Raw genomic sequence first — 27,329 nt, forward strand, 5'->3', positions numbered from 1 at the left:
GCAATGAAGATACCTCGTGAGTACGGGATACGATACCAAAGAGACAGCAAGTATCCGTACGCACCCCATTGTAAAGCGAAAGTGTCTAAGGAAGGTATTGCATTCCCACAATCCCGTATGCCCGTCCGCCGCATTTTCCTGCATCCCGTCCCGAGGCGTGGGTTTGGCAACTTCCATGCGCCAGTTTACTGTAGTATCCACTCTCCACTCCTACCAAAGCGAAAAAAGTGTCCAACTGTACAGATCCATTCCCGACAAGCACTCGACTCGCATACTGCGTCAACTGCGTACCCCTTCCTTACTCGAGCCAACTTGCAGCTTTCTGCCTGTGCAGCAATTGGTTTCCCCGTTCAAGTCACTCCTTCACTTGATTAGCCTTTCTCTGTGTACCTTACTATTACTCTTTCTCGGTCTTTCTTATCTCTTTCTCTCAGACTCTCGCTATTATCTCCTGGTGTCCCCCCCCTTCCCATTCTTACGTTCCTTTTATCCCTTCTTATGCCTCCCAGACTCAACACAGGGCCGGATGGAACCCTCAACCTCCCCCATTTGCGACACGATCATTCCCATAACCCTCCCTTGAGCGCAACCACATGCGATTCCAACATTTCAGATTATATCGGTAGTGGTACCAGCAGCCCTGGACGGAGCCCCGGGCTCGACCAGCGCCTGGCCGAATTTGATGCATTGCGATCCGCCGACGACGACTACTTCAAACACGATTACGACGACCAAGACGACGAAATGGACAGCCAACGTCCCCCCCTCCTTCGAAATCACAACTCCCGCTCCGGGCAACCTCTTCTAAACGCAAAGGACGACGAAGATGACGACCACCGCGGCAGGAGCTATTCCACTCGCTCTCGAGGAGCCAGCCCCTTGCTGACCCCGAGTCGACCGGCCTTCTCTCGAGGTTCGACCATGCGAGCCCACTCTCCCTCGACCATCACAGCGAACGCTCGAAGAAAATACATCATTGCGGCCTTCGTCCTGCTTATCAGCTTAGTATCCTTCGTCATCCAGACCGAGTTGTCGGCATACATCCAGCAGGAACTGCACTGGGACAAGGCTTACTGCATGCTCTACCTGACCCATGGCTCCTGGGTGATGCTATGGCCTGTCCAGCTGCTGTTCCTGCGATTCAATAAGCGCAAAGTCTCTTGGGCATCCTTCTGGCGACGACACACTGAGCTGCTTCACACCACCGCCATCATGGTCCAGAGACAGGACCTCGACTATGCGCGACCCAGCCCGCAGCTCCGCGTCTCCCCGTGGACTTATATCGTCAAGACCACGGCCTTCGTTACGTCTGCTCTGACTATTGGTGGCTTGAGCTGGTATGTCGCTGTGAACTTGACAACTCCCTCCGATTTGACGGCCATCTACAACTGCTCTGCTTTCTTCGCCTACGTCTTTTCTGTTCCGCTGTTGAAGGAGCCTTTGCGCCTCGACAAGTCTCTTGCCGTCATTGTGGCCATTGCTGGTGTCTTGATCGTCGCATACGGTGACACTAGTCCCGGCGAGGATGATGCCGCTCATCAGCAGGCGGCCGGGAACCGTGTCACTGGCAACCTGATCATCGGTGTTGGATCCGTCCTCTACGGTCTCTACGAGGTCCTTTACAAGCGATATGCTTGCCCGCCTGAAGGCTGTAGCCCTAATCGCGGCATGATCTTCGCCAACACATTCGGTTCCTGCATCGGTCTCTTCACGCTTACGGTGCTGTGGATTCCGCTTCCCATTCTGCACTGGACTGGTATTGAGAAATTTGACTTGCCGACGGGATACACGGCTTGGATGCTTTTCTGCAGTGTCGTTATGAATGCGACTTTTGCCGGCAGCTTCCTGGTCTTGATCAGTCTGACGAGCCCTGTTTTGTCCAGTGTCGCCAGTCTGCTGACAATCTTCATCGTTGCCATTACCGACTGGCTGCGCACTGGCGAGCCACTCAGCGCTGCAGCTCTCATCGGCGGTGTCATGATTATGATCGCATTCGGCATGTTGAGCTGGAGTACATGGCGAGAGATGACCGAAGCCGAAGCGCACAAGGCAGTCGACCTCACCGATAGCGGCGATGATAGTGAAAGGGAACGCGAGGACTAGGCGATTGCATCATTGGTGTCGGCGCAACACCAAACGGCGTTTGGGGAAACACGGGTTTTATCTCTTTTTTGTCTTCAACATGAGTGTTGGCATCATTACATTGGGGTCGGCGGATAACTCTGGGCATTGGATTACAACAGCATGGTCGCGACAGACTTTGAGCTGTTGCAGCGGACGGAAGAAGGAGGAAAAGAAATGGCAACGGCCATTGGTTTACTGTTTGATTCACCGCATCCGGGGAGCTTGACCCCGCTATCTGCTATCCACTTCGTTTCTTGTCATTGTTTACTACTCTTTCTTCGGCATAGACGATATCGGTTTCGGGGTCCATGAGACACAGACCCCTTGTTAGAAAAGCAGCGAGATACAAGTTGTTGACAGCTGCTGGGTGGCCTTTCAAATGGGATGCGAATTTGCTGCGCTGCAGCACAACTCCTCAAGACAAGCTTGTTCCTAACTCTTAACCTTTATCGCAGTCCCATCGTTGTCGGCCGCCATCCTAATCTTCTAGATCCGTATTCGAGTCCCTCCATCCTCTTTCCCTCCCTACCGCCCTTTCACAAGTCCCCGAATCCGTTATACTCTTGGCATCCCGTAAAGGCCAGGTAAGTCACAAAAAATTGTGTAGAAGACTTACTTCAAAAAATTGGTTGATTTGAAACAGGGGGAAGGGCTCCACGTTGGGTATTAGACCAAGCTCCACGTAGGATCCTTGTAGTTGGCCACTCACGATGATTTTAGGTCGGGGCGACGTAATGTCTGGCGAGATGTTGATCTTCTGCGCTTGGCCCCTTATATGTCCGCTTGAAAACCCGAGGATGGGACCTGATGATTGTTTGCTTGCTCCTCTTGATGGAGAAGGTGAGTTTGAATGCAGTGACTGGAATCGCTGGGTTGGGTGGAGGAAGTGCCGAGGAGATGGGAGGTATGTGGGTCTGGGTTGAGGTTAGCTTAGCCTCCTGAGTTGCCAAGTCTATATACTAATTGTCATGCTATCAACGCGGGTCTATCTCTTTGCGCTTGAGTCGCGACAATGTGAACGCGGAGTAATTTGGTCTGTGTTGATATGTGCAGAATTCGGTTGGAATGGAGAAGTCGCCTTTGTCGGATAGACGGCCGGCAGCTTCGGTCTCTTTGACCGCACGGATGGGGGAGTTGAGGTGTCAATGTGACTTTCAACGGTCATCGCGGGGGTTAAGCATACGTCTCATTCATGGGTAGACTCGCCGGGGCCACGGATACCGAAGCGGGCATCGGAACTTCAGGTTGAGAGAGCTGGGAAATCACGGTTGGGATTTCAAGATTAGCTTATTCTAAAGACATGTGTTGGCGAAGCTAAAATCCGTCCTGGGGCCCTTTCAACCTTTCCAACTTCGTCCAAGCTTGTATCCTTCAAGTCAACTACATCCGAATTATAATGCGAGCAGGTGAAATTGATCGAGATTAAGAGCACGAGTTACGTTCGCTGGACGTGGTCGGAATGTAGCTCAGAGGCATTATTCTCCGTGCCGGCCGGGTTGGTAGCCGGCACCTCAGATACGCGGTTAGACAAATAGTTGTTAGTCAGCGCCCCGGATCTCGAAGTGGGATCTGGGAGCTGTGACGGCGTTGTAGACTGATATTGATACGAACCCGAATTGCCGGACTGATGGATCCTCTTGTAGGGTTCATACATTGGAGCCGGGGTAGAGGACTGCCATTCTGACATTGCTCTTGTAGCGGGCACTGTTGCGTAGGTGTAAGGCTGGTTCTGGACGGCTGGACCGCCGTTGCTGTTGTTGTTTTCATCGTCTTTGCTGGCCTTTCTGCGATTGCGTAGTATCATCCACACGATTGCGGTGATGATCAGACCGATAACCACGAGTCCGGCAATTGCGCCGCCGACGATTGCTCCGATAGGGGGTGCGTTCTCTGTTTGTGGGCTTGGAGCTGGGGTCGCTGTGTTTGAGTCCAAGGGAGCAGTGCTTGACTCTGAGGGAACAGTGCTGGCAGGTGTGTCTGACGAGATAGTCGATGGGGATGATAGACCGGAGGAAGTACTCGTAGTTGAGCTGCTGAAGGAGTCGACGAGGTAATGAACACCCGTAAACATGTTATTGCCACAGTTGAAAGCCTCGAGTGTAATGATGATAGAGTCGCGAGTTATAAACTTTATGCCGGTCACGCAGAATGGGAATTTGATATCGGTGCTGGTTTGGGCACATGTTAACCATCTTGAAAGGATTGACTCGTAAAGGCGATAAAGCGATCAGGAAGAAACGAACCAGCAAGCAGTCAAGGACCCCTGACTATTTTGTGAGCAAATGGGGCTATCATAGTTTAGGCATGATGCCCAGGGAGATGATCCACAGCCAAAGATGTTGCCTCTCGTACTGCAGGCCAGATCTCCGCAATTCCAGGGATCACCATCTGTTGTCAAACACGTTAGAGGCGGCCCTGTCAAAAAGAAGGGGGAAAACTCTGGAATGGATCAAAAGACAAGATGGAAGGGGAGATGAAGGAGAAGTGATGGTCTGAGAAGTACTATAACAGACTCACCTGTCTCGAAATAACCGCAATTTTGACTGCTATCCCGCGGCTTCAGAGGTATCGCAGCGAAGCGTAGTTGTGGAGGAGTCGTCGGTGACGCTGGCCACACGTCGGCCTTAGCAGTTTCTGCAACAAGCCTGGCCGAATTTGCAGGAGAATTTGCGAAGCGGACGTTTTCAAGTGCGGCAACCGCAGCCAGGAACCCGACGAATGGCAGAGTAGTTGGAATCGAAATCATGATGATCACATGAGTGTGAAAGAGTGGCTTTCAGAACTCAAAAGTTGAAGATAAAGTCAAGTAGTGGCATGAGACAGAATGGTTTGAACGTGGTCTAGTCTTGCAGTGGGAAGGAACATAGAGAGCACATAAGTTGGGAATGATGGAGGTTTTCTACCGCAGCAGCTTTGGTTCTGTTTGCAGATACAGTCCTTGAACAGTAAAACTTGGGCAACGACATTTTTTGCAGCTAGAGAGAAGGCTGGAAACTAGGCTGGACAAGCTTGTAGAGCCACCAGCTGATGGCGGAATTGACCAAGTACCTAAAGTCTAGAGAGGATCCTCCAGTAGCTATTAGTGAGCCAAGTCTGAGGGGCCAGATCCAGGTCATGCGACATTGTCTTGCTCTAAACTTACTCATTGGTTTGATTAGAGCTGGCTATGGGCATGACATTGATAGGAGCTGAACGCAAGTGACGGGAAAGGAGGGTGTGATGTAAGGAGGTGAGGTCGGCGACCTGACGCGGACAAAGGAGGCCGGTAACAAGAACACATCATCAATAGATGAAACTTACGGCCTATCCAGGAACTTGACATATTATAAATAGGACGGTGTAGGTTAGTGGATTATTTTACAGGCAGACATTCGAAGCCCGAGAGGAATATTCTGGATCGGAATAGCCCAAGACCTCTTTTCGAAGTCTAAAGGTTAAATGAAGGCTAAATGCAGCGTACTAAGTAGCTTGTACAAATTGAAAGACACTGCATGTTCTCGGCTTATCATGAGTAAAACAAGTGGCGCCGGTGGCTGCACAAGCTGAGCTGATAGTTCTGAAAGTGCTTTTCTCATATGAAAGGTTACGTTGAGTAGAATCGTACACATACACTACTACATCACCAACAGAGTGCTCTAAGGTTGTCCATCTGTCGGCCTTTGATAAGAGGAGGTCCTTGAAGCCCACTGCGTTGCCTTGAACTGAAAGAAAGTTGATGCTCATGGATGACGGGACACTACATATTGCATGTGCTTACAGAAACTACTGACAATGCCTGGATGCACACAAACGCTCGTCAATACAGCGAAGTATGTTGGAAAGAAAGCGATGACAAGGCTGTGAGTTGATGAGACATACATACAAGTGGCATACGCCACCACCAGGTAACAGTTACCACATCTGATTCATGGGCAGACGGGGAAACAGGGATGACTTCGGATATTTGACATCCCGCCAGAGTTTGGACACATACACGGCGGTCATGCCACGAGGCTGTAGCAACGTGGCGTGCTACAACACAGCACTAAGCGATCTCGCGATTACGTCAGTCTCGAATGGGCTTATAATAAGCAATAATAATACGAACGCCCCGCACTTCCCGCACTCAATCGGCAGTTCTCGTTCAGGTCATTATCCCAAGCGACGGGGCTCCTACATGGCCGATGATAACATGAACCCTACGAGGTACATCTTTCTTGCCACGCTTGTAAACAATCAAAGTCTGCTTGTCCCAGATCGAGGATCCGAGAAGCTCTCAGTGAGGCATGGCAGTGGAAGACAAGAAGTTTCTTAGTCTGACTCTCCTTAGGAGTCAGGTCTTCGTTGATACCCTCCATCCGACACCCTTTTTCTTGAGCAGCAGGGCCAACGGGGCTGGCAATAACATAATTAGTGAAAATATACCAAAGCTCCAGCCTAAGCTCGTGGCGTTTGTCAAGGGTTGCTGAGCCGCGATGGCGGCGCCCGCTCCAATGCACCGTACAAGGTTGTACGACGCCTGGACTGTTGCTGAGGCCCTAGGGTTCAAATCCGTCAAAAGGGTGCCGCAAATCTGAAGGCGATGAATTAGGAACTGTGAAACATGGTAGTTGACTTGAAAATTTGTACTGACTGTGAATATACTCGAGGTGGTGGCACCGCTGATGAATTGCATCACCAAAGGAACGGCAATGTGCTAGTACGGTTAAAAAGGCCCTAGTCTCCGGAGGTCGCCAGCTGAGGGCACCTAACCCAAGCCGGAGACCAGTCCGTGATGTACTACATACCGATTCTTGCATAAGACTGACTCCGTAGCCTGCGGTGGTAACTGAGCTTAGAGCAACTAGCATGTAGATCCCGGCAAGCCGTGTCTCTTCGATTGGAAAGTCCGATATGTCATCGCCTCGACGATATCGGCTGTCTCTTCCTTGCCTCTTGGATACCCTCTGGATGTTTTTGTCTAGAAGTTTACCTGCGAACCCGTCAGTCAAGGTGATGTTCAAGTCGTGTTGTACAAGAATGAGGCGTCTATGTACTACGGACCTGTCGTATATGATGCTATCGCACCTCCTAGCCCTGAAGGTAGGTAAATGAGCCCTGCTTCTAGATAATTCAACTTGTAGACATCAATGCACTGAGCTGACAGTGAGCTTTGCAATGTCATCTTGACTGCATAGGTTATAGAACCTATCAGAATGACGCTGAAGTTGCCTTTGGAAAACAACATCGCAATGCACTTGAAGGGGTTGGGGATGTGGTATCGCCGCTTGCCGTCCTGAAGTCCTTGAACTTGCCCTACCGAGTCGATCTTTCGGTCCCGGGTGAGAGAATCAAACAGACTTCTATGAATCCTGTGGGCCTTTAAACTTCCATTCCCTACAATTCGACGTTGTGTCTCTGGAAGTAGAGTGATGATGATGAGCAGGTAAGTGCCAGTCAATATGACCAGAAACCAGAATATCCATCTCCAACTCAGGTTCTCCGTGAGTAAACCGGCGATGACCGGACCAAAACTTGGAGCAGCGTTGGTACTTTATCAATCCGATCAGCAAAAAATGACAAGGAAGTTGACCAAAGAACAAGCGGCTTAGCAGATGTTCTTAAGAATCGACCTACAAAACGAGCATAGACCCTACATAAGACCCACGTTCATCGACTGTTGTTATGTCTGCAACAATCCCATATGCTGCGCCGTATGAACCTGTTATTGACTCAGCTATGTGGTACATAATGAGTTACCACAGTTTCGTATACTTACCAGATGCTCCAGCGCTTTGCACCATACGTAGAATGAGTAGAGCAGGGTACGAATTCTGCAGCGCCAATCCAATATTTGACGCAACGACGAGAGTGAACATAAGAATGTATGCGGGCCTCCGACCACCTTGATCGGCGATATCGCCCATGAAGGCCGGTGCGATGCCCGCTATGATCAGATATGAGGTGACGGTGAGATTGATGAGCGCAATGGAGACGTTGAGATCAACGGCCATAGGGGCTAAAGCTGGAAAGTAGATGTAACTGCTCAAGGTGGAGAACATGGCGCCGAAGGAAGCAGCATAGCTAATCCATCTCTTCTCGCTAGTTGTGAATATTGAATGCGGCTCTTCTGGCGCTATTTCGGCGAACGGTGCTATTTCTTTGTCGTCGTTGGGGGATTGCTTGACTGGCATTTCTGATGACTCGGCGGCAGCCATCTTGAATACCGTAGATTATGTAAAGACCGCCTCTTGTGGCTAATCGTGATTATGGATGGATTAAATAAATTCTGACTGACCCGGTATTATTCACTTCAGTCTTCTGGTCATATTTTTCGGTGTTTCATGCAAAGAAATATTAATGCAGTAGGGGAGGTTGATCTCTGCTCAAACAACCACCATCGCACTTATCTTAATCAAAGAGAGCCGTTTTAGACAATAGGGACTGACAAATTCGGCAATTATACGTCAGGTGACAAGGAAAATGGTGGTTGGCATTAATTACGTCAACGTGCTGCACAGTGATGGCACAGCTCTCGAGACTCTACGGATGCTACCCTGGCAAACGTAACACATAAGTCCATTGCATATAGTGGAAATCATGACGGTTCATTGAATAGAAAGAGCACGGTTTACTGCCTCCCTACATTTTATATCGGTATCCTTTCCTCGAACTCCAAAAACCCGTGAAAGATCATCAAATGCTCCCCTCTTCCGAACGCAATCGCTGTCTTTGAAACAATCTTGATCACTGCATCAGCCTCACTACGCCATGTTAGTGGTATAAAAAAGTGTCGCGTGAAATGTTGCGCATCTGCCATGTAGTTGAGGCTAATTGAGCAAATCCATCCAGCCGTATCGAGGAAAAGCAGACTCGATTTAATACATCCAATCACTGATTGTAGAGACGTAGATGTAATACGTAAAATCCGAGTCGGAATCACCTCTGTTAAAGGTGTAATCTTGGAAGCTTCGACGGCGATAATGCCGCTAGTTAGCTCCGTCGCGTTGGAAAAGCCCTGGGCTACGTAGTCAGAGCCTTTGCTGCTGATCCATGAAGGACAACCCTTTGTAACTTGGATTTGGGGGCTCGGCGATAGGTTGATTCCTTTGCACACTCTCTTCAGATTACACCATTCATAGATATGAAAATGGTTGTCTCGGAAGGCGAGTAGATGGGAAGGATTCGATGGATGTTTCAACCACCAGGCTCCCTTGAGATCCTTCTCCTCTCCCATGACAGTGCCGTTGAGAGCAATTAACGTCGCACTTGAATGTGTACAGACCAGCAGTGATTCGGTTTTTGGACTCAGGATTATCTGAGATGTATCACTATCACCTCTGCGGTTGAGCAAACAAGTAAGTTGTGCTCCAGGTCCACTCCCCAGGGAAGTAACTCTGGTGACAATGTGACGCCAGGTAGTGTCGATACTGAGAAGCGTACACGTGTCTTCGTTCCAGTCTAATGATTTTATCTCTGCAAATGCATCGTGAATCCGGAGCTTCTCGACCATCTCGCCGGTGGTCAGATCACTGACATCAATTGTGCCATCCTGACGCCCGACGAGTAACATGTCGTTGGCTGGCTCGATGGCCGTGATGCTTTCTCCCCACTGATACACATGAGAACAGGATGCTTTTATTTCCGGAAGGGGAACTTCTTCTCTGGAACATGAAATTTCTAGGAAGTCGTCATCGTACTCCTCTTTGGAAAGGAGGATAACCGGCTCCCAGACGTTGCAGCATTGCCCCCGGATGTCGTAAAAACGGAGATTATCTGCTGAAAATGCGATATCTCTGATCCTTAGTTGATCTCCTGGTAGTTGAATGTGGTAAATTGGCTGCAAGGTCTCAAAGAGGAAAAGGTAGATGCCTCCATCCTCTGCAGCACCTACGAGAACCCTGCCATCGGAGCTAGTGGATAGAGCAGATAGCAATGTTTGCAGGTGATGCTTGTTTGCTTGGTCTTGTGTCCATGGATTACAAGTTACCACGTCGCCGTCCATGTATGATATTGCTAGCAGCTCGACCTCAGCAATTGGATTGAACACCATGTCCAGAACTTGTGAGGTAGCGTAAACATAGTTGAAATTGTCTTTCTCAAAGTTGCCGACGCAGACAGAAGTATTCAAGTCCCAGATTGAGACTGAAGCATGTCTGTAAGATAACGCTGCAAGCTTGTGGTCCGAGTCGAGTCGTATCTGCATTGCTGGTGTCCATAAACCAAGTTTGTTATCGTTTTCATCCGACGAGTCTGAGTCCCAGACCGAGGGGGCATGCAAAAGTTTGCGCTCTGCTTCTTTTCCATCTTTGATATCGTAAATCACCAAAGAGGTACCATGAGGATTGGAAAGAATTATCATTTCTTCGTCATGGTCGAATGAAATTGATCCTGGAGTGAAGTCGATAGTTCGTGACCAAACGGGAGATAGCCTGATAGGTTCTGGAGACCGGTGGGTGTCCCATATTTGTAGGTTTCGAGAACTACATGAGACTAGTACTGAAGAAGCTCGGTTGAAGGCAAGCAGACGAACCCTCTTCCCGTGATTCAATGTAGCAGCTGCATCGAATGCCCCCGACCCAGCAAGGTGGAATAATCTGATCTCTCCGCTGGCAAGACCAACAGCCAGTAGGCGAGTACAGCAGGCGATTGCATACGCCTCTTCTGAGAATATGTACCCCGTCAATCTGTCGTTCCAATCTTCTTCTCTCGGACCAGCAATTCGAAGTCGCTTGGTTGACTTTGCGAAGATCTGCCCAATCATCGACTTGGGTGGGCAGAAATGCGGGATGAGAAAATAGATTGAAGATGGAGAGGTGAGAAGAATAGAATGGAATACGGCGAGGATGTGGTAGATATCATTTGCCCATGTTGCGATAGTGTGGAACTCCGTGCTGGTAGGAGATTGACATCTGGCTAGGCGGCCCAGGTATGTCTTGAGCCTTTGTGCAGTGAGCTTCGATTGCTGGTTCCGAGGGCGCATGAAGCAAGTTCAGACCGAGGGCTCCCTTGATATCAGCAGCAGAAAGTGATTGAATACTACATGAGCTGTCGGATCTCGAAGACCGAGAGAAACGCGCGCTAAGCTTCCGTAACCGGTGTTGTAGCGGGCCGAAGGATGGCGCACGAACTCGACTTTCATCACTTCCGAGATTAGGAGAGAGTGACGGCGGCTCAGCAGTGATACCAGCCAGCTGGTACGACGAAAACATTAGCTTCGAGCTACCGAATTAAGCGGGGGACGGAGAACGGGATCTAAGATACTAGCACGGATGAGGGCGCACATACAGATGACGAATGGCCTCTGTCAATCGACATGGCGCCAGTAACGACCATCAAGACTGCATGTAGAACCAGGATGCCGGAAACTTGGCAATGAACGAGAGAAACAGAGAGTCGCTTCTCATGTTGAGGTTCAAGATACAGCAATTGCGAAGATACCGGCGACTGGACAGGGTCTCTCTTGCCCCCACGTGATTGGGCTCGCGGGAACCACACGCGTAAGGAGCCGGGCGGCTACAGGATGGCGAGGATTGGACCTCTCCCTGGCTACTCCTTTCGTCAGCCACTACCCCGCGTTAGACTCCGAGCCGAACCTAATTAACCAGCTCCTCAACACCTCCACCAAGCATGGAGAGCGGATACCTAGACCAGGCAGAGCATGCAGGCGAAGGCTGTGAGCTTGATGACGCTGTTTTTGCTAGTGTGTACCTTCTTTTCAACCTTGCTAGGTCCGGGTTCGAACTCAGTGTGCTCACGCCTTGACATCATAACAGAGCTTCCAACAGGCTGTAGTGTACTCAAAGTGGCACCATCAGGCCATAGTCTTTGGGTGGCCACGGTTCAGATTGTGGTTCAGCTGGAAGATGGAACGATGAAAGAGTACTTCAAGAAGGTGATTAATGGACTCCCGTTTGGACCAAATTAGTTCTCACTCTCGCGTAGGGTGCGCGTGGTGCAATTGGAATGGAGATGATGAGAGGCACATTCGAAGCTGAACAGGCTCTATACACCTTTTCTCCAGGCCAGGTCCCAAAGCCCATCGGTTGGGGAACATACACCATCGATCCAAATACGCACTTCTATCTCAGCCAGTTCGTGGAAATGAGAGAAGACCTCCCCAGCCCTGGGGATTGGGCGGCTTCTGTGTGGGATCTCCATGCTAACAGCATGGGGAAAAGCTCAACCAGAGAATTCGGCTTTCATGTCACTACTCATCTTGCCAATGTTCCAGTCAACAACTCGTGGAACTCTTCTTGGGAATCATTCTGGAGACAGCAGATGAAGGGTCTGTTCGACCAGGACGACCGCGTTCATGGCATGGACGATGAGTTGACAGCGCTCAAGATGATATTTCTCCACGAAGTGATCTCGAGATACCTTGCTCCACTTGAAAGAGAAGGACGATCTGTCATGCCCTGCCTCATTCACTCTGATCTATGGCCTGGGAATGTCAAGCCGAAGAAATCCTCAAATGGATTATGTGTGTTTGACGCCTGTGCATTTTGGGGACACAACGAGGGTCAGTAATAAGATTTCTCAAGGCTGTAGAGATCCTGTGGTTTCATGGGTTAACCCCGAGGGACTTTCTAGCCGATTTAGGCATCTGCCGAAACCCAAGATACAAGCTTGGTCAACCGTGTATTCGCGAATACCTTAAGCGAATACCTGCAGCTGAGCCCACGGCTGATTTTGACGGTAGAAACGCTGTGTACGCGATGAAGTACCACGCGCTGCTGTCAATCATGTATTGCTTCAAAGACAAAAGTTTCAGACAGACGCTGAAGGACGAGCTCAAGGAGATCATCGGCAAGGCAGCACTATCGATGCCACAAGGAGAAGGAGATGCGTCTGCGTAAATACCAGCCTAGCTGCGTATGCTGGTTTGAACTAGGTAGTAAACCACCAAGTATTCCCTACACAATAGATCAGCTGGGCCGGTGTCTTGAATCATTTAGTCAGGGAGCTAAGGCCGGCATATTCCGATAAAAGGCGAGCTCTCCAAATACAAGTCGAGCGTCGTTTCTCTTGACTTGACTCCGAACACGCTATGTTAACATCAGATGAGGTGCACGATGACAGTCAATGCTCGGGCCGGGCACGGTCTTGTCCCCACGCCGCTAGCATAGCGGAGACGCGTTAGCGAGTGATTAGGCGATAGCCCTCCTGGCAGTTCCCGCTGAAAGACTTTCGTCTCATCCTAATTGAAACCTGCGGCTTTCTTCTTTCAATTCCATCGCAGCTCCTCCGACAACTCATCGAGCTCAGCAACCACCATCATGCTTGAGCAGACTCTGCAGGCCATCGGCCTCATCTGGATTCTCTATTCTGCCTACAAGCTCTACGACGCCATTGCGATATGGATTCTTCCTTCTGTGTCATTGAAAAAATATCAGAGGAAGGGCTCATATGAGTCCTGGGCACTCGTGACCGGCGCCTCCGCAGGCATCGGACTGGGATGTGCGCAAGAACTCGCGCTTCAAGGCTTTAATATCGTCTTACTGGGCAACAACGAAGACGAACTGGAGGACGCCCGCGCTCTCATCGAATCGGAGTGTCTCCGTCGACACAAGGACGAGATCGCCGTCCGTATCCTCAAGGTCGATGCCATCACCAGCACACCCGAAAAGGTGCAGGCTGCTGTCGACAACATGGATGACTTGAAAATCACTGTTCTGGTCAACAACGTTGGAGGTGTGTCCGCTCGACCGCCGGCGATCTGGCATCTGCAAGACTTCACTGGCGAAGAGGTGGACGGCACCATCAACCTCAACGCGCGATTCATGGCACAGTTGACCCGACTTATGCTCCCAATCCTCGCCAAGAACGGTCCTTCTTTGATGCTCAACGTCAGCTCCGGCGGCAGAATGGGAATGCCTGGCGTGGCCGTGTACTCTGGAACTAAGGGTTTCGTTTCTTCCTTCAGCAACGCCATCGCGAGGGAGATGAAAGCCGAAAAGAAGAAGGTCGATGTGCTTTGCCTTGTGGTTGGCGACGTGAAGACGCAGTCGAACGCTGTAGCCATGGCACCGGGTTCACCAGACGGCAGAGAATTCGCCAAGGCCGCCTTGAAGAGAGCGGGCAGAGCAACTCAAAGGGGCATGCTGGAAATGACACCTTGGTTCAAACATGCAGTCCAGTTGGTACTCTTTGATTGTATGCCTGAGTGGATGCGGATGAAGTTCATGTCTGAGCTGTTCAAGAAGAAGATTGAGGCTCATAAGAAGGGTAAATGAAGCCTTCTTCAGTATGTGTCGCTGTTGACTCATACGACGACTGTGGTCAAGCAGCTAAATACGAAGCATCATACTTAGAACAAAGGGATAAGCGGCGTGGGTATAGTCAACAGCTTCAATTCACCGGAAAATACATAACCCTAAGTTTTCAACCTGTAGGCTGTCTTGACCAGAGTCACCTCAACGAGCATATTAGATCAGTGAAAATGGCCCAGTGATCATGTATTGAATTCGTTTCTAGCTAATATTTAAGAGTTTCTCGGGAACTCGAGAAATCGACGAGGCAGGTATGAACTTTTTCAGGGATGCGAATGCCGAGCACAATAGCCACCACGCTATGGATGAGTCAATCAAATTCGAAAAGATTTATCATGCTGCTTCGCGCGTTTTTAAATAATCGTTGGCTCGGAATTCCTCAAGGCTAGGCGCAAAATCCCACAGAAGACGCTGGGTCGATGACACCCAAATCAATGAAGGTTTCATAATTCCAATAATCGCTCTGAGTTCCTTGACCATTGACTGGGTCGGTTCCAGAAAATTTGGCGGTCCAATATGAGCTTCCTTGGGTATACTTGAACCAAGCATAAAGCCCATCATTCAGATTCTTGGCCCGGCTGGCAAAAGTGTTGTTGCTGAGAGCCTGAATCGACCACTCGCCGATGAAGACGGGAAATTTCCCATCGCTGATAGACCCCTTGGCATCTTCGCAGATGAAAGTCGGTATGTTGTCAGATGTGGTTGGTCTGCCGGCGAAGTAGTAATGATGGGAATCGAAAACGATGTTTGCGTCAGAAGGGAAATACGGCGACCAGAACGTCTCGGGACGAAAGCTGCCTTGTACCATGACTGGAATCTTCGGGTTGAGAGCTGCGACTCGGGAGAGGACTCCGTTGATAAACTTTGCAACCCAAGCAGCACCATTGATGCTAAGTGCATCCGGCGTACCGAACTTGGAGAAGTCGCGGTTGTCCACTGGCTCGTTCAGGGGTGCAATGGTGTATGACTGAGGAAACCCGGAGGTTTGAACATACTGAACGACGGCATCTATGGTGCGGTATGAATATTCCAGGGCAGTTTCGTTGTTGAACCACCCATAGTTGCCGTCCTTCTCTCCAATACCCAGCCCGTTGAGCCCACCTGGTAAGGAGTGAACATCGACGATGACGTGCATATTGTACTTGGTGATGGCATATGTCGCAATGTTCTTCAAGAATTGAATTTGGTTGCCGGTGTATAACTGGGAGCCAGGAACCTTGATCCAAGCAGCGTAGTGTGTCGGGATGCGGAGGATGGTGACACCAGCTTTGGCGAGCTTGTCAATGTCGGCGGGCTGGAAATAGGTTGCATAGCGTCGTTCCAGGACCGGACCACATTGCGAGCCAAGACGGACGCAAAATCCCCACTCGTCGGTGGTATTGCCGCCGTACTGACTCCAGAATCCGGCGTCTAGGACGGCTTCTTGAACTAGCCAGCCACCGAGGTTGACTCCATTGGCCTTGAAGGTCTTCCAATCAACATAATTCTGATTTGGAACAGCAGATGCGCTGACGAGAAAGAGGCCTAGGAAACTTAGGATATTGGACGTCTTCATCTCGGTGATGATGTCTGGTAAGTGACAAAATTGATTCAGAGAGGCAGCTCGGCTTAGTAAAGAGGCACGGAAAAGTTGTCCAAGGGTTTGGTTTTCAAATTCTAGTACTCGGAGCTCAGAACGGGATTAAATAGTAAAATATGGTGAAGTCTAAGACATCCAATTATATGGTTATTGGATCAAGCCCCCCGCAAGAAAATACAACACGACTGTCATAAACATCCATAACCTTCTTAGCTCCGTCACTCTTTGACCCGAGATCTGAATTGAGTCCGGTCTTGTATACTCGTATTACTGGACAATTAGAATGTGCCTCCCCCTTCAAATGAGGTCCTCAATCATAGCTTACGGATCTCATTATGCTCACTCCTACCTAAATGCCACGCGTGTAAGTGTGCGGGGCCCCGCACGTGGAGAGAGGGCGCATTAGGGGTTGCTACCCTCCGCATTTTTCATGGATTGTACGTAGAAGAGGAGATTGGGGTTACACCACCAGCAAAGATCTACACAACCCCGGGTCATCCCCCTCTCTTCCGCGAAAGGATGACAGCATGATTATCCATCCCTGGACGACTCGCAAATATCGAGACACTGCAACTTCTGCTTCATGCTAGGCCGCACATTTACGAGATGAGTACATGTCAGATAAGCTCACGGAGGCCAATCGACAACCTTACTCGTCCCGATATTTTGACAATCCTAACTCCGTCTGCTTGGGAGCTTTTCTTCAATATGACCATGGCACAAACACGTAACACGTTTGAATCTCTCATTACGGAAGACAAGTTGTAGAGGTGCTATTTCTTTCTCTCGTTCACCAGATATCCAGCCCAGGCCACACTGAACTGGGGGCAGTAGTGCTAGCCTGGAGAGCGTTCCGGTGGGGGGAGTATCCGGTGGGCGCCATCCACTTTCCGTCATATGGGTCCAACCAGGCGTCTCCATCAGTAGACCTGCATTCCCCCTCGGCAGTCACGTTGGCCCTCCAAATTTCGCTTGGGGGCTGCGTATTAGAACTTTTCGGTACAATGTAAGAGCGAACGAGGTGTATGGGAATGGAAATTCGTCTAGACGTCCAAAGATCGACGCTTGTTTGTCCTCGGAGACAGGGGTTTTCAGATTGATTCTAGCCGATATTGTAGTCCGAAGATTCAAGGATTATGGGGGTTCTACGAAACGAGATTCCGCATATAGGTCTTTTGTGACTCCAGGGCAATGGCTTCCGTCAAACTTGGCCGGTGGATGCTGGTGCTAGTTTTGAAATACGTGATTTGGCCCATGATTCCAAACATGTCAAGTCGCGGGGATCATGGCGATTGTGGATTTCTGCCTGACTGACCATATTCTAGTGGGCATTAAGGGATCTATCTTTCTGTCTAAGTGAGTCATTGTCAGCTTAGTGGATCCATCTCTCTCTTGTTGGATGTTTACTATTCAACTATAATTAGCGGGGAGATGCGCAAGCATCTTGTTATCAGCTCCATATTCTTCAACCCAGTAGCGGAACCCAAGCTTTCGAGATACATGTATTGAGTCTGAATGGCTTGTCAATTAATCAGTAATCCTAGTCTGCTCCGGAGGCGGGGTATGGCTGCTGCCGCACGCGGGCCCGTTATAACACCGACCCAAATGTCTTGAGTGCACTTGAGGATTCTCTGCAATGTTTAAGAGTGTGCGCTTCCAGAGGAAACCGGGCTAGGAAAGAACCGATAAATCCGATGTTAGGTTTGCGAGAGTAACCTCATAAGCCTGGCAAGCTACCTTGGAGCCGATGGTTTACTCTCGATTCGGCAATGTTGCATTCGGGGTAAACCCACCAAATTATATCATCAGTCAGTTCTTGGCACGTGGTGAACATGTGCTTCAGATTCTCGGCGACGTATGGATAGTTTCTCAATGCTTAGGACAACTGGCTTTAACATTACGTTGACGGTAAGTGAGGTCAATGTTAGGTGGCGCCTTCGAGGCGGTGTCAAGATAGCGTGATGAACAGAAGGTACTTTTATTAGGTAAGGTAGAGTAGAGATGCTCACTGCGTGCTGGCAAAATGGCAGTTCGGCCGAGTGTAAGCTGCTGCCAATCTGGTCAGATAACGTGGTGAGTCAGAGAATCGTTTCCGCGGAATCACCCCCTCCTGCGAAGGAGGTGGTCTGTTGATGAAGCTTTGCTGACATCGCCTGAACAAGACTGTAGTCACGCTGCTTCCAATTGGACCCGCGACGAAATAGACCACGAGGAGTCGTCGCTAAACCTCATTTGCCTGCCCGCAAAAGGAATTGACTGGAAATATCTGATAGTTATATGGGATTCGACGCAATATCTTGATTCAATCTACATCTTGCTGTATCTCTGTGAACAAGGACCTGGCTCAGCTTGGTAAGGAAGCTGGCTTGACAACATCACAGCACTGCACTGGCAATAGCACCCCACTTCGAGACAAGCAAGGGGGTGCAACGATGGTCGTTACTGGTTTCTTCCCTCAACTCTTCGGCTAATTGATACGTTCCGCACCATTCGGCCCTGTATTTAAGTGCGCCTCATTGGGCACTTAAGGGGCGGTTGAAGACACATCATATTGCCCACATTGAATGTATGTTCTGCCTAGGTATGCTTTTGACCCCCGATGCTGACTGGACTGAAAGAACAGTGCCTCCACGACAGAGTGGCCGGGCATTGCGGGGATTCTAAGGTGGGTGACACAAGCTAACATGCACATGCGCCAATGCAGGTATTAATAATCCAGCCGAAACTTGGCCCGCGGCCTACAAGGACTCCGACCACTCAGCAACGCCCAGATCGGCCAGTCGACCATTCGGTCGAAGCGGGAACAAAATGTATCCACTTTCGCTGTCGACAGGTGGTTGCATATGCAGCGACGTTTTACTCAGCTCACCTCATCTTACTTTTTGTGGACGTGATCTACACATCCCTCGTTCCATCAGGTCCACGGATAGGCATGCATCTAGTTGCGGAGTTTTAGGTTTGGTCATACTCCAGCCTTGACTCCAAAATGACTACCTTAGGTATGAGATGAAGTATAAGAACCAAGCTCCCGAACCTGTCTGCTGAAACACGTCCCAACACAATTCATCTCAAAACTCACAATGTCTACCTTCGAGGAATACGACGTTGGCTACGCCGACAACAAGAATATCCACTACCTCGCTGCGGGTCCAGTCAATGGACCTCTCCTTGTATTCGTCCATGGCTGGCCGGCGATTTCATTTGCATGGAAACCTCAGCTTGAGGCGTTCAGCGCTCTAGGTTTCCGGGCCATCGCGCCGGACATGCCCGGATACGGCAAATCGACAGCTCGCAAAGTTATCGAGGATTACTCCCAGCAGAGTATTCTCGAAGGACTACTAGCACTCCTCGCACACACTGGTCGGAAGGAGGCCGTCTGGATCGGTCATGACTGGGGTTCCCCGTGCGTTTCGACTGTTGCAGCACAGCGTCCGGAAGTTGTCAAGGCCCTGGTGAATGTCTGTGTTCCGTATCGCACACTTGACTTGGGGCTGAACGCAATACTGGCCCTTGTCGACCGCCAGGTTTATCCCGAAGACCAATACCCCTACGGACAATGGGACTACATGCGTCATTACGAAGAAGATTTTGAAAAGGCTGTCGCCTGGTATGAGAAAGATATCGAGGGGATCAACAAGGCTTTGTGGCAACCAGGCAAGCCAGTTTATCCTCCTAAGCCCACATTCACTTCCACTGTCAGAAAGGACGGAGGATGGTTTGGCGGGATCTCACAACCTCCATCCCCAGATCAAATTCCAGCTCCCCTCCTCGAGGGTGAGGTCTTTGATGAGTTCACTAAGGCGATGAAGAAGACGGGGTACTGGCCGGGATCAGCTTACTACATGAACCATGAGCGCAACCACGAGTTCAACTCAAAGGCACCAAACGATGGCAAATTTGAGAAGCCTGCCTTGCTCATCCATGCAGCATTCGACTACGTGTGCGAGACCAAGACCACCCGGCTAGCCGAGCCAATGCGCCAGGCGTGTAGTAACCTCACCGAAGTGACTATTCAAGCTGGACATTGGGCAAACATGGAGAAGCCGGCTGAGACCAGCGCAGCTCTTTCGAGGTTTATCCTTGAGGAAGTTCCTGATTACTGGCCTGGGTTCTGGGAAAGCGGGTACGCGAAGCGCCAAAAGTCAGTACTTTGATTGCGTTGCAACCCAGCTACTTCTAGGCCATGATTACCTATCATTGAGTTACATGTATTTGATCAAGTCTGAAAATAGCAAGTACACTCAAATCGCTAGAACATGACACTATGTCGATTTCTCATTCGGCTAAAGTGATCGTGGCAATTGTTGCTGAAATAGGCGTGCCGAGATGTAAAAATATGTCGTCAATAATCAGAACAAGTCACGTAAAAGAGAATAGCAAGAACCTGAGGTTTCAAACTGCAGCCAAGTGTTATGGGACCTAATAGCCAAACCATGTTTTTACAAGATTTGCGTGCACGTGTAAAGCGTGATCTTCACTTAGGATCTAGGTATTGTCCCAAGAATTAAGTATCAAATGATCATCGCCAGGGATGACCACTTATCCTGCAAAGATGGTTCAATGACATTCTGAACACGCTTGGCCACCTCAATGTTGTTCCATTGTGACCTAAGTTACATCTGATCCACGGTAAGATCGAACAGTGGGAGGATTCGAGTGGATCACCAAGACTATCAAGCTTTTGGCATCTTCTCTCACTATCTACTTTAGGGGTGTGAGAGCATGAATTTTGACAGATCATCCGACTGTTTCTGTCTTGCCTTTACCAACTGCAGGAATGGTTCTTCCAGGCCGACTGAGCCAACCAGAATATGTTCAGTGCCCGAAACAAGTTGCTTGTATGTCTCATTGGTAAACGCGTCAACAGGCATTCCCATCGATCGACCTTTCTCCTCGCCCATGTAATCGTGCAATTCGGCTGGTGGTGTTGTCAGTATTGTCCTGTATATCAAAAATAGCACATTTGACGACTGACTTTGCACTAAGGGAGGCCAGATCTCTACGATCTTAGTGCTAGACCCTTGTAGTTGTTGTCTCAGAGAGTAGATAAAGGCATGAAGAGCTGCCTTGGAAGCAGAGTATGCTGGTAAAGTCACTGCCGGAATCAGAGCAAGGTGAGTGCCGGTAATGATCAAACTTGTCGGGATTGCTTTCTCTTGGAGTCTCGGAAGGAATTTGACCGACATGTCGACAACGCTCAAGAAGTTGACGTTTATCTCCTCCCGAAAGGCATCAAGATCAACACTGCTAGGTTCCGACAACTTCTTTAATGAGAACGGTCAGGCAACTGTGCAGAAGCAAAGCGCTCGCGAAGTTGATATCCTCATCCCAGGTGACCATATCGCCTATGTCTAGAACTGTTTGTGAAGCGAGGTTGAGAGATAGAAAGACTGAGACCAGGCTGGATGATGATGGTGATGAGCAGCAGGCTGCCGAAAGCCGAGGGATTCCCATCCTTGCACAGCCTGCCTCGAAGCGAAGAGATGGGGCGTCACTCCAAGACACATTTGTGAGCTTCTACGCCCACTGTTGTTCCTCTTGGCTGAAGTAAGGCAGTCCGATGGTGGTAAGGATATGTGGAGTGTATGCTATGCGAATTGAAACCCACACAATCTGACAAGAACAGGACGGTTATCACTTCATAATCATGACCTAAAAGTTTTCTACGTCTGTCTTGTACGTTTCAGCTGGCTTGTCTTCACGAATTCACATGAGTGAGCCCCATTGCAGACAGAATCTCGCCTGCAACCTACATGTTTTCATTCCCGGAAGACATTGAGACCTCCACAACCCCGGCAGTTCAACGTGTCTCCGCTGTATCTGGCTCTAGAACGCACTGAATCTCCCATCCCCAGTCTTGTAGCCTTTTCCCCATCATTTGATATGAACCCTTTGGCCAATCAATGTATGGCAGGATGAATCTACTGTGTGGATGAACTTCGGTTTCCCGCTCGAGGCGATCTGGGAGCAACTGCATTATAGAGCTCTTGTCGCCGTTGCCTTGCGCGTCTCCTACTTTCCGAAGTGGGTCGACGTCTTGTTGCACATAGTCAATGAAAAAAAGGAATAGAACGTCTGAGTGGCCATTGGCATTGTGTAAGGTTCTCTCTGCGGCTTGTTTGTCATTGACTCGACAGCCATGTATGGTTAGGTATTTCAGAAAAGGAACCCACTGATGCATCATCTCTATGTGATGAACGTAGGCTAGCTTTCTGTTCAGGGAACGGAACGACCGGCTTCGTTGCACCGCATCGAAGCTAATGTGTTAGAGTTTCGAGGCCACAAATAGCTTTTCTCTGAGAGCGCTCGGTGGTAATGCACATAAACACTGGGAAAGGTAACGAAATCATCTTGCATCCATGTCAGGTGCAGCATGTCGTCAACGTCTAGAAACAAATGTACGAATCGCAATATGTTTCTCAAGCGACGTCATTTTGCAAGTCGGTTCGGATTCGTTTCTTATCACCTTCCCTAACGAACAATCCTTGCAATGGGGTGCTAAACAACCCCTCCGCCAATCTATCTCAATGAGAATACGAAATCTTCGAAAACCTTGGCAAAGTGGCTACGCGTGTGCCATCATCCCCTATCAGCCCATGTTGAATCTTTATTCGATTTCCAAAATAAACATCGCCACTCACTGAGAGAACCTGCCCTCTCCGGACTCAAAACAGTCTTCACTGTCGCAGCAATCGGACCAAAGCCGTCGCGATGCTGTTTTCTCTGCTCTTGAGTGCCTCACTGGCACAGGCATCCCTGTACTCCCTAACTTCCTTTTGCGGAACTCCGGACCCCAGCGACAAACAAATCGCAAGATCGCTAGCAGGCAGAGACGTGGGCAGCAGCGGGAGCAGCCTCCCAGCAGCCAACATTTCCGTCCCAGTCTATCTCCATTCAGTCGCCCCCAATCAGACGGCTCTCTTGAGTGTAAGAGCGTCTTTCTAGTATGTTGATGAAGCATGCCGGGCTAGACTGACCTACGCCCCAGCAAGCCACCCTCGAAGCGCAATTCCAAGTCCTACACGACACCTTCACCAAATACGGCATCACAATGACCCTAAGCGGCACCTCGCGCACCGTAAACGCAAGCTGGTCAACAGTCACAAACCCAACCGACGAACTCGCCATGAAATCCGCGCTCCGCAAAGGCACCTACCAATCCCTCAACATCTACGTGCAAGCCATCCACCCGACGCTAGGCCGCTGCTTCTACCCGGAAGCCGACGCCTTCCCCGGGTCCGAGACGTTCATCCTGGACGGGTGCCAGATCGACGCCAACACGGTCCCCGGCGCGGACTCGCCTACGGGGAACGATCGCGGGTACATGGCGGTCCACGAGGTCGGACACTGGTTCGGGCTGCCGCATACTTTCCAGGGAGGATGTACCGGGACGGACTATGTGGATGATACGCCCGCGCAGGCTACGCCGTCTTGGAATTGTACGGTTGGGCAGGATACGTGTCCCGGTTTGCCGGGCGTGGATCCTCTCTACAACTTTATGAACTATCAAGCAGAGTAAGTCTTGTCACCTGGAGATATGTCGGCCAAGTTGCGCGGTGGACTGACGAGATCTGTAGTAACTGTTGGAACGAGTTTACGCCTGGACAAGTGCAGCGAATGCATGAGCAGTGGGCGACGTTTAGGGCGAACAGCACAGTCACAAAGTGAAAAGACTATCCTTCAGCCCTGCACTTGAAAGAACATCAGCTTAATTAGAGACATCTTGCACTTGATTCGATACTTGCATATCCCCACGGACCTGCCACGGATGCACTTGTTGAGGGGAATCGCGAGTATCCGCGGCATCATATCAACCTCGATGACGCGCCATCAGGTCGTCCGCAAGTCCAAAAAATCATCCGAAAGCACTCTTAGGCTGAAAAGAAAACCAAAGATGGTGCAAAAAGGCAAAAGAAACTCCTCGACGGGGAATTGAACCCCGGTCCCCTGCGAATCGTGGGATTTCCCCGGTGACAAGCAGATATCCTCACCACTAGACTATCGGGGATTGGTGGATGTGGGCATCCAGTGATAGTTGGTTGGGTGGGGAGACGACAAGCTACTATATATAGTGTAGCCAGATGATGGGCCCACAGGCTTCAGCGCACGAGCATGCAGCGACCTGTCTACCGCCCCTCAGAAATCTTGCGCATGACAGAAGGGTAACGAATTGCTTCCTGATGGATGTAACGGAAACTGCGTTCTCTACTGAAAGCCAATATGGACCCTTCGTGGGATTAGACATGCTCTTGGTGTTGTAAACAGGCTTATGCATCCCACAACCCTTACCTTTTGCCAATAAGTCCGGTCAGCACACACACCTCATCCTTCAAAAGCCCACCAGTCCCACGACGAGCCAAATATAAATGGCGGGGTTCATGGTAAAGCTCATCTGTCACGAGAAAGAGGTGGCTTACATCGCCGGAGATGGTGGCCCGCATGCGGCACCTATTGGACCCGTCAAACGCTGCCAAAGAATCAACCATGTATGAGGCGACCGAGGCCCCGACGTGCCTTGGACATTCTCTTGCTCGGTGGTTTGGAAGTTCTCATGCAAAGCCAGGCAAGAGTGCCAAACGCATCAAGACTGCCTCGCGGCCATTAACCGGCCGCAATAGCCACGACAGGGAACCTGAAGCCCCTATGACCATCAACCGTCACTGCTCAACTGCGGACCAACAAGTCCAAGCAACTCGGAGTACGCCTCGCCGGTGCAGGTAGAATCAATCATGTGAGAGCCAAACCAGGGTTCAGACTGCCATGCTGGCCACCTTCCTGTTCATCCGGTTCGGCTTCCAACAGTGTCAAGACTATGAAAATCATGAGCAAACATCCGACATCCGCGTCGCTAGCGCCAACACCACGACCGTCGCCTCACCGCATCATGTCCAACGTAGGCGACAAGCGCATTCCACGCCCGACCCTCCTCGTGGCCAAGTAGGCCAAGCAAGCTAAACGGTCAAAGGAACAGAAGAGGACTCCGACTGACAATCGCTAGCGCGATAATGGCAAGCAAGCTCGGCAGACCGCGGCTGTAGGCGGTGTAAGCGAGGTCAATAGCGTGCGCTGGGGAACGATGGACGCTCTGTCGTGATACCTACACTGCAGCAATGCAGCAATGCAGCATTGCAGTAGGTAGTCCAACGTTGGCATGCGACGTAAGCGCCCATGCTCAAAACCATGAACGTGGGTGATTGGCTCGAAGAACGCCATGCGGCCGCCGCGGTCCACTGCCGCGATAGTCGTGAGAGACTGCGAAAATTGGAGAAAGTGCTTTGTCGAGTATCTGCAGATGTGCTACGGCAGGCTGTGTCTTAGTCCGCCTGCGTGCTGCTAGAAGCGGGAAGACTTTCTATCTGTGTGACATGAACTAGCCGTCTGGTGTGTCTGTGAAGAGGGGGTTGGGACCGCAGAATCGCGTGGTGGTTGTGACGGCCTCATGGGCGAGCCCCTCTTAAGAAATCGCAGCCATCTGATTCAGAACAATGTATCTCGGAAAGAGTCCGAGCAACGCAGAAGACGTAGAGGAGAGGAAAATATTGTCCAAGTGCCATCGGAGCCGCTTCGGCGTGCAATTTCGGGTTCAGAAAACTGGTGTGCTACTCTGCGCGACCTCATCTGCGCCGCACGTAGCGTCGAGAGCTCTTGTGGAGGGAACATCGGTCTCTGGACAGCTTGCATACCCATCCGTGGTGTATTCGAAGTTCCAGAAAACGGTGAGAAATGCAGGATTGCGGCACGTCTCTCGGCCACGTTTTGAACCTCATTCTTGTAAGTCGAGAACACTGCAGTTTCCAGAAGCTTTGCTGTCAACGCAGGCAGTGCTGTATTTGACAATGTGAATTGGATGCTTGACGTCGATCAGACGGTCACAAACACAAGGTACCGCTCTGTTGGGTCAACCGGCCGGAAGAAAGAAGACCACGGTCCAACGATCCCCCAGCAAAGAAAAAGCTGATTCGGCAGACTGCGCCTCGTTTGTCAAGCCGACTTTCCAAATATGATTGTCTCGAGGGGCTGGCATCAAGATCAATGATTCAGACTCGATTCCGACCTGCCGCCTTCGTCGCTTCAAAGGCACCGCGCAGCACGATGGAACTGTTAGGGGTTTCCAAAGTCGCATTCAGTCCCTGTAGTTCAGGAGGTACTGATTGCTATCATTCAAGGATGTGATGCTCGGTTTGATCGCCGACACACTGGCGAAAGTATGGACGAACCCCAAATGTAGGGCTTCGCGAAAAGGGTGATCCTCCGCGTACAAGTGGGTTTGTTGGGTCGTCTGGGGATGAATTCCTGGAGACCAGCAGAGTTGAGCAATAGGGACAGCTGGGAACCTGAAGGGATTCGCAAAGGCTGTGGTCAGTGCGCTGTGCTCTGAAACGTAGGCTAAGGCTTAGTGGCCGTTTGAAACGGGAAGTTTCCCCTCGCTTGGAGACCCCGAGGGAACGAATCTCAGCTCGTCATCTTTCAGTCGCCCGCAACGCGACACTCCGGAGGAATTGGCTTTGGCTTCTCTGACAAGTCATGCCTGATCAGACAATCTGCGGGCGGCGCGGAAAATCTGAGACGCCTTCGAACACGAGGACTTCATCCCATGTCAATGTTTGCGATCGGCTCAGGGGCTTAGATTGCGTGCAAGGCTGCCGGTAGTGCTTGTCTTGGCCCGACCATGTTGTTGGTCTTTGTCCCTTGCCGGCCAGCCAAAGTCCTGGTTAATGGATTGGAGCCTTGATCAAGTCCCAATATGTGGAAACTTTCACTGAACTCATGTGGAAAGTCTTCGTGCCTGAAGCCATCGTGAGAGCGGTTGCTGTAAGCCTCGAAAGCTGATCATGATTGCGACATTTGTGATTCAGGTGTTCGTACGTGAAGCTTATTTCCCAACGGAGATTCCGCAGCCCTGTTCCCACAATTTCGCATTCAAAGTTCAGACCTGAGGGAAGTGTGTGTTGAATCTTCGGGACACGGAGCTCTGTGTGCGCCCGTCGTCAGCTTCAAGGACGAGGCTGCTCCGAGCTTGAGTCGTGCACAAGGAGCCGTCGAATAGGCACCGGTGGCCGGCACCGTCAGATTCTGCATTCCGGAGAGCGACTTTCCTACCCGATTGCCCCTGAGAAATCTAGCCGGATCTGTAACACTGGAGCTGCCCAAAGTCGGTAGCACTAGAAATGTCACCGGTGTGGCATTGCAGATCCCCAAACATTGTGACGTGACTGTACGAGGTTTCAGGTTCGCGATGTTGGATCGTCGAGCTGTAAAGGAGTTGCCATGATACCATGGAGGAGTTGGATCAAAGATCTCGTCAGGAGAAGGGAGTTCCAGTCGCGTCTGAATTAAAGTGCTGTCGTGATGTGATGGCACGGAGGAGATCAGTGGAGCAACGGCCCTGTTCGCCA

General features: G+C 50.4%; 12 protein-coding genes across 12 annotated transcripts; 6 read left to right on the forward strand and 6 right to left on the reverse strand.

Moving 5' to 3' along the window:
• Positions 1–498: 498 nt before the first annotated feature.
• On the forward strand, positions 499–2,103 carry CPAR01_06451 (uncharacterized protein; the record flags this gene model as incomplete). Its single annotated transcript, XM_060490723.1, has 1 exon — positions 499–2,103. One exon carries the CDS (start codon positions 499–501, stop codon positions 2,101–2,103), a length of 1,605 nt encoding a protein of 534 aa, XP_060349597.1.
• Positions 2,104–3,559: 1,456 nt separating this feature from the next.
• CPAR01_06452 (uncharacterized protein) lies at positions 3,560–4,870 on the reverse strand (the record flags this gene model as incomplete). The annotated part of the gene is made up of 3 exons (XM_060490724.1): positions 3,560–4,252; positions 4,368–4,387; positions 4,642–4,870. 3 exons carry the CDS (start codon positions 4,868–4,870, stop codon positions 3,560–3,562), a joined length of 942 nt encoding a protein of 313 aa, XP_060349598.1.
• Positions 4,871–6,436: 1,566 nt separating this feature from the next.
• CPAR01_06453 (uncharacterized protein) lies at positions 6,437–8,300 on the reverse strand (the record flags this gene model as incomplete). The annotated part of the gene is made up of 5 exons (XM_060490725.1): positions 6,437–6,799; positions 6,891–7,075; positions 7,147–7,634; positions 7,720–7,804; positions 7,862–8,300. The coding sequence occupies 5 exons, from the start codon at positions 8,298–8,300 to the stop codon at positions 6,437–6,439; spliced, it is 1,560 nt and encodes a 519-aa protein (XP_060349599.1).
• Positions 8,301–8,731: 431 nt separating this feature from the next.
• Positions 8,732–11,065, reverse strand: CPAR01_06454 (uncharacterized protein; the record flags this gene model as incomplete). The annotated part of the gene is made up of 1 exon (XM_060490726.1): positions 8,732–11,065. One exon carries the CDS (start codon positions 11,063–11,065, stop codon positions 8,732–8,734), a length of 2,334 nt encoding a protein of 777 aa, XP_060349600.1.
• A 647-nt stretch (positions 11,066–11,712) lies between these two features.
• CPAR01_06455 (uncharacterized protein) lies at positions 11,713–12,941 on the forward strand (the record flags this gene model as incomplete). The annotated part of the gene is made up of 4 exons (XM_060490727.1): positions 11,713–11,785; positions 11,859–11,977; positions 12,028–12,608; positions 12,665–12,941. The coding sequence occupies 4 exons, from the start codon at positions 11,713–11,715 to the stop codon at positions 12,939–12,941; spliced, it is 1,050 nt and encodes a 349-aa protein (XP_060349601.1).
• A 420-nt stretch (positions 12,942–13,361) lies between these two features.
• CPAR01_06456 (3-ketoacyl-CoA reductase) lies at positions 13,362–14,318 on the forward strand (the record flags this gene model as incomplete). Its single annotated transcript, XM_060490728.1, has 1 exon — positions 13,362–14,318. The coding sequence occupies one exon, from the start codon at positions 13,362–13,364 to the stop codon at positions 14,316–14,318; it is 957 nt and encodes a 318-aa protein (XP_060349602.1).
• A 421-nt stretch (positions 14,319–14,739) lies between these two features.
• CPAR01_06457 (uncharacterized protein) lies at positions 14,740–15,909 on the reverse strand (the record flags this gene model as incomplete). Its single annotated transcript, XM_060490729.1, has 1 exon — positions 14,740–15,909. One exon carries the CDS (start codon positions 15,907–15,909, stop codon positions 14,740–14,742), a length of 1,170 nt encoding a protein of 389 aa, XP_060349603.1.
• A 3,104-nt stretch (positions 15,910–19,013) lies between these two features.
• CPAR01_06458 (uncharacterized protein) lies at positions 19,014–20,087 on the forward strand (the record flags this gene model as incomplete). The annotated part of the gene is made up of 1 exon (XM_060490730.1): positions 19,014–20,087. The coding sequence occupies one exon, from the start codon at positions 19,014–19,016 to the stop codon at positions 20,085–20,087; it is 1,074 nt and encodes a 357-aa protein (XP_060349604.1).
• A 552-nt stretch (positions 20,088–20,639) lies between these two features.
• On the reverse strand, positions 20,640–21,119 carry CPAR01_06459 (uncharacterized protein; the record flags this gene model as incomplete). Its single annotated transcript, XM_060490731.1, has 2 exons — positions 20,640–20,851; positions 20,909–21,119. The coding sequence occupies 2 exons, from the start codon at positions 21,117–21,119 to the stop codon at positions 20,640–20,642; spliced, it is 423 nt and encodes a 140-aa protein (XP_060349605.1).
• Positions 21,120–22,644: 1,525 nt separating this feature from the next.
• Positions 22,645–23,601, forward strand: CPAR01_06460 (metalloprotease 1; the record flags this gene model as incomplete). The annotated part of the gene is made up of 3 exons (XM_060490732.1): positions 22,645–22,860; positions 22,922–23,448; positions 23,511–23,601. 3 exons carry the CDS (start codon positions 22,645–22,647, stop codon positions 23,599–23,601), a joined length of 834 nt encoding a protein of 277 aa, XP_060349606.1.
• A 1,092-nt stretch (positions 23,602–24,693) lies between these two features.
• Positions 24,694–25,027, forward strand: CPAR01_06461 (uncharacterized protein; the record flags this gene model as incomplete). Its single annotated transcript, XM_060490733.1, has 2 exons — positions 24,694–24,870; positions 24,932–25,027. The coding sequence occupies 2 exons, from the start codon at positions 24,694–24,696 to the stop codon at positions 25,025–25,027; spliced, it is 273 nt and encodes a 90-aa protein (XP_060349607.1).
• A 2,025-nt stretch (positions 25,028–27,052) lies between these two features.
• CPAR01_06462 (uncharacterized protein) lies at positions 27,053–27,211 on the reverse strand (the record flags this gene model as incomplete). The annotated part of the gene is made up of 1 exon (XM_060490734.1): positions 27,053–27,211. The coding sequence occupies one exon, from the start codon at positions 27,209–27,211 to the stop codon at positions 27,053–27,055; it is 159 nt and encodes a 52-aa protein (XP_060349608.1).
• Between the last annotated feature and the right edge of the window lie 118 nt (positions 27,212–27,329).

Source organism: Colletotrichum paranaense, assembly GCF_030867605.1.
Source record: "Colletotrichum paranaense strain IMI 384185 chromosome Unknown Scaffold_5.1, whole genome shotgun sequence".
In the NCBI taxonomy this organism is placed as follows: Eukaryota; Fungi; Ascomycota; class Sordariomycetes; order Glomerellales; family Glomerellaceae; genus Colletotrichum; species Colletotrichum paranaense.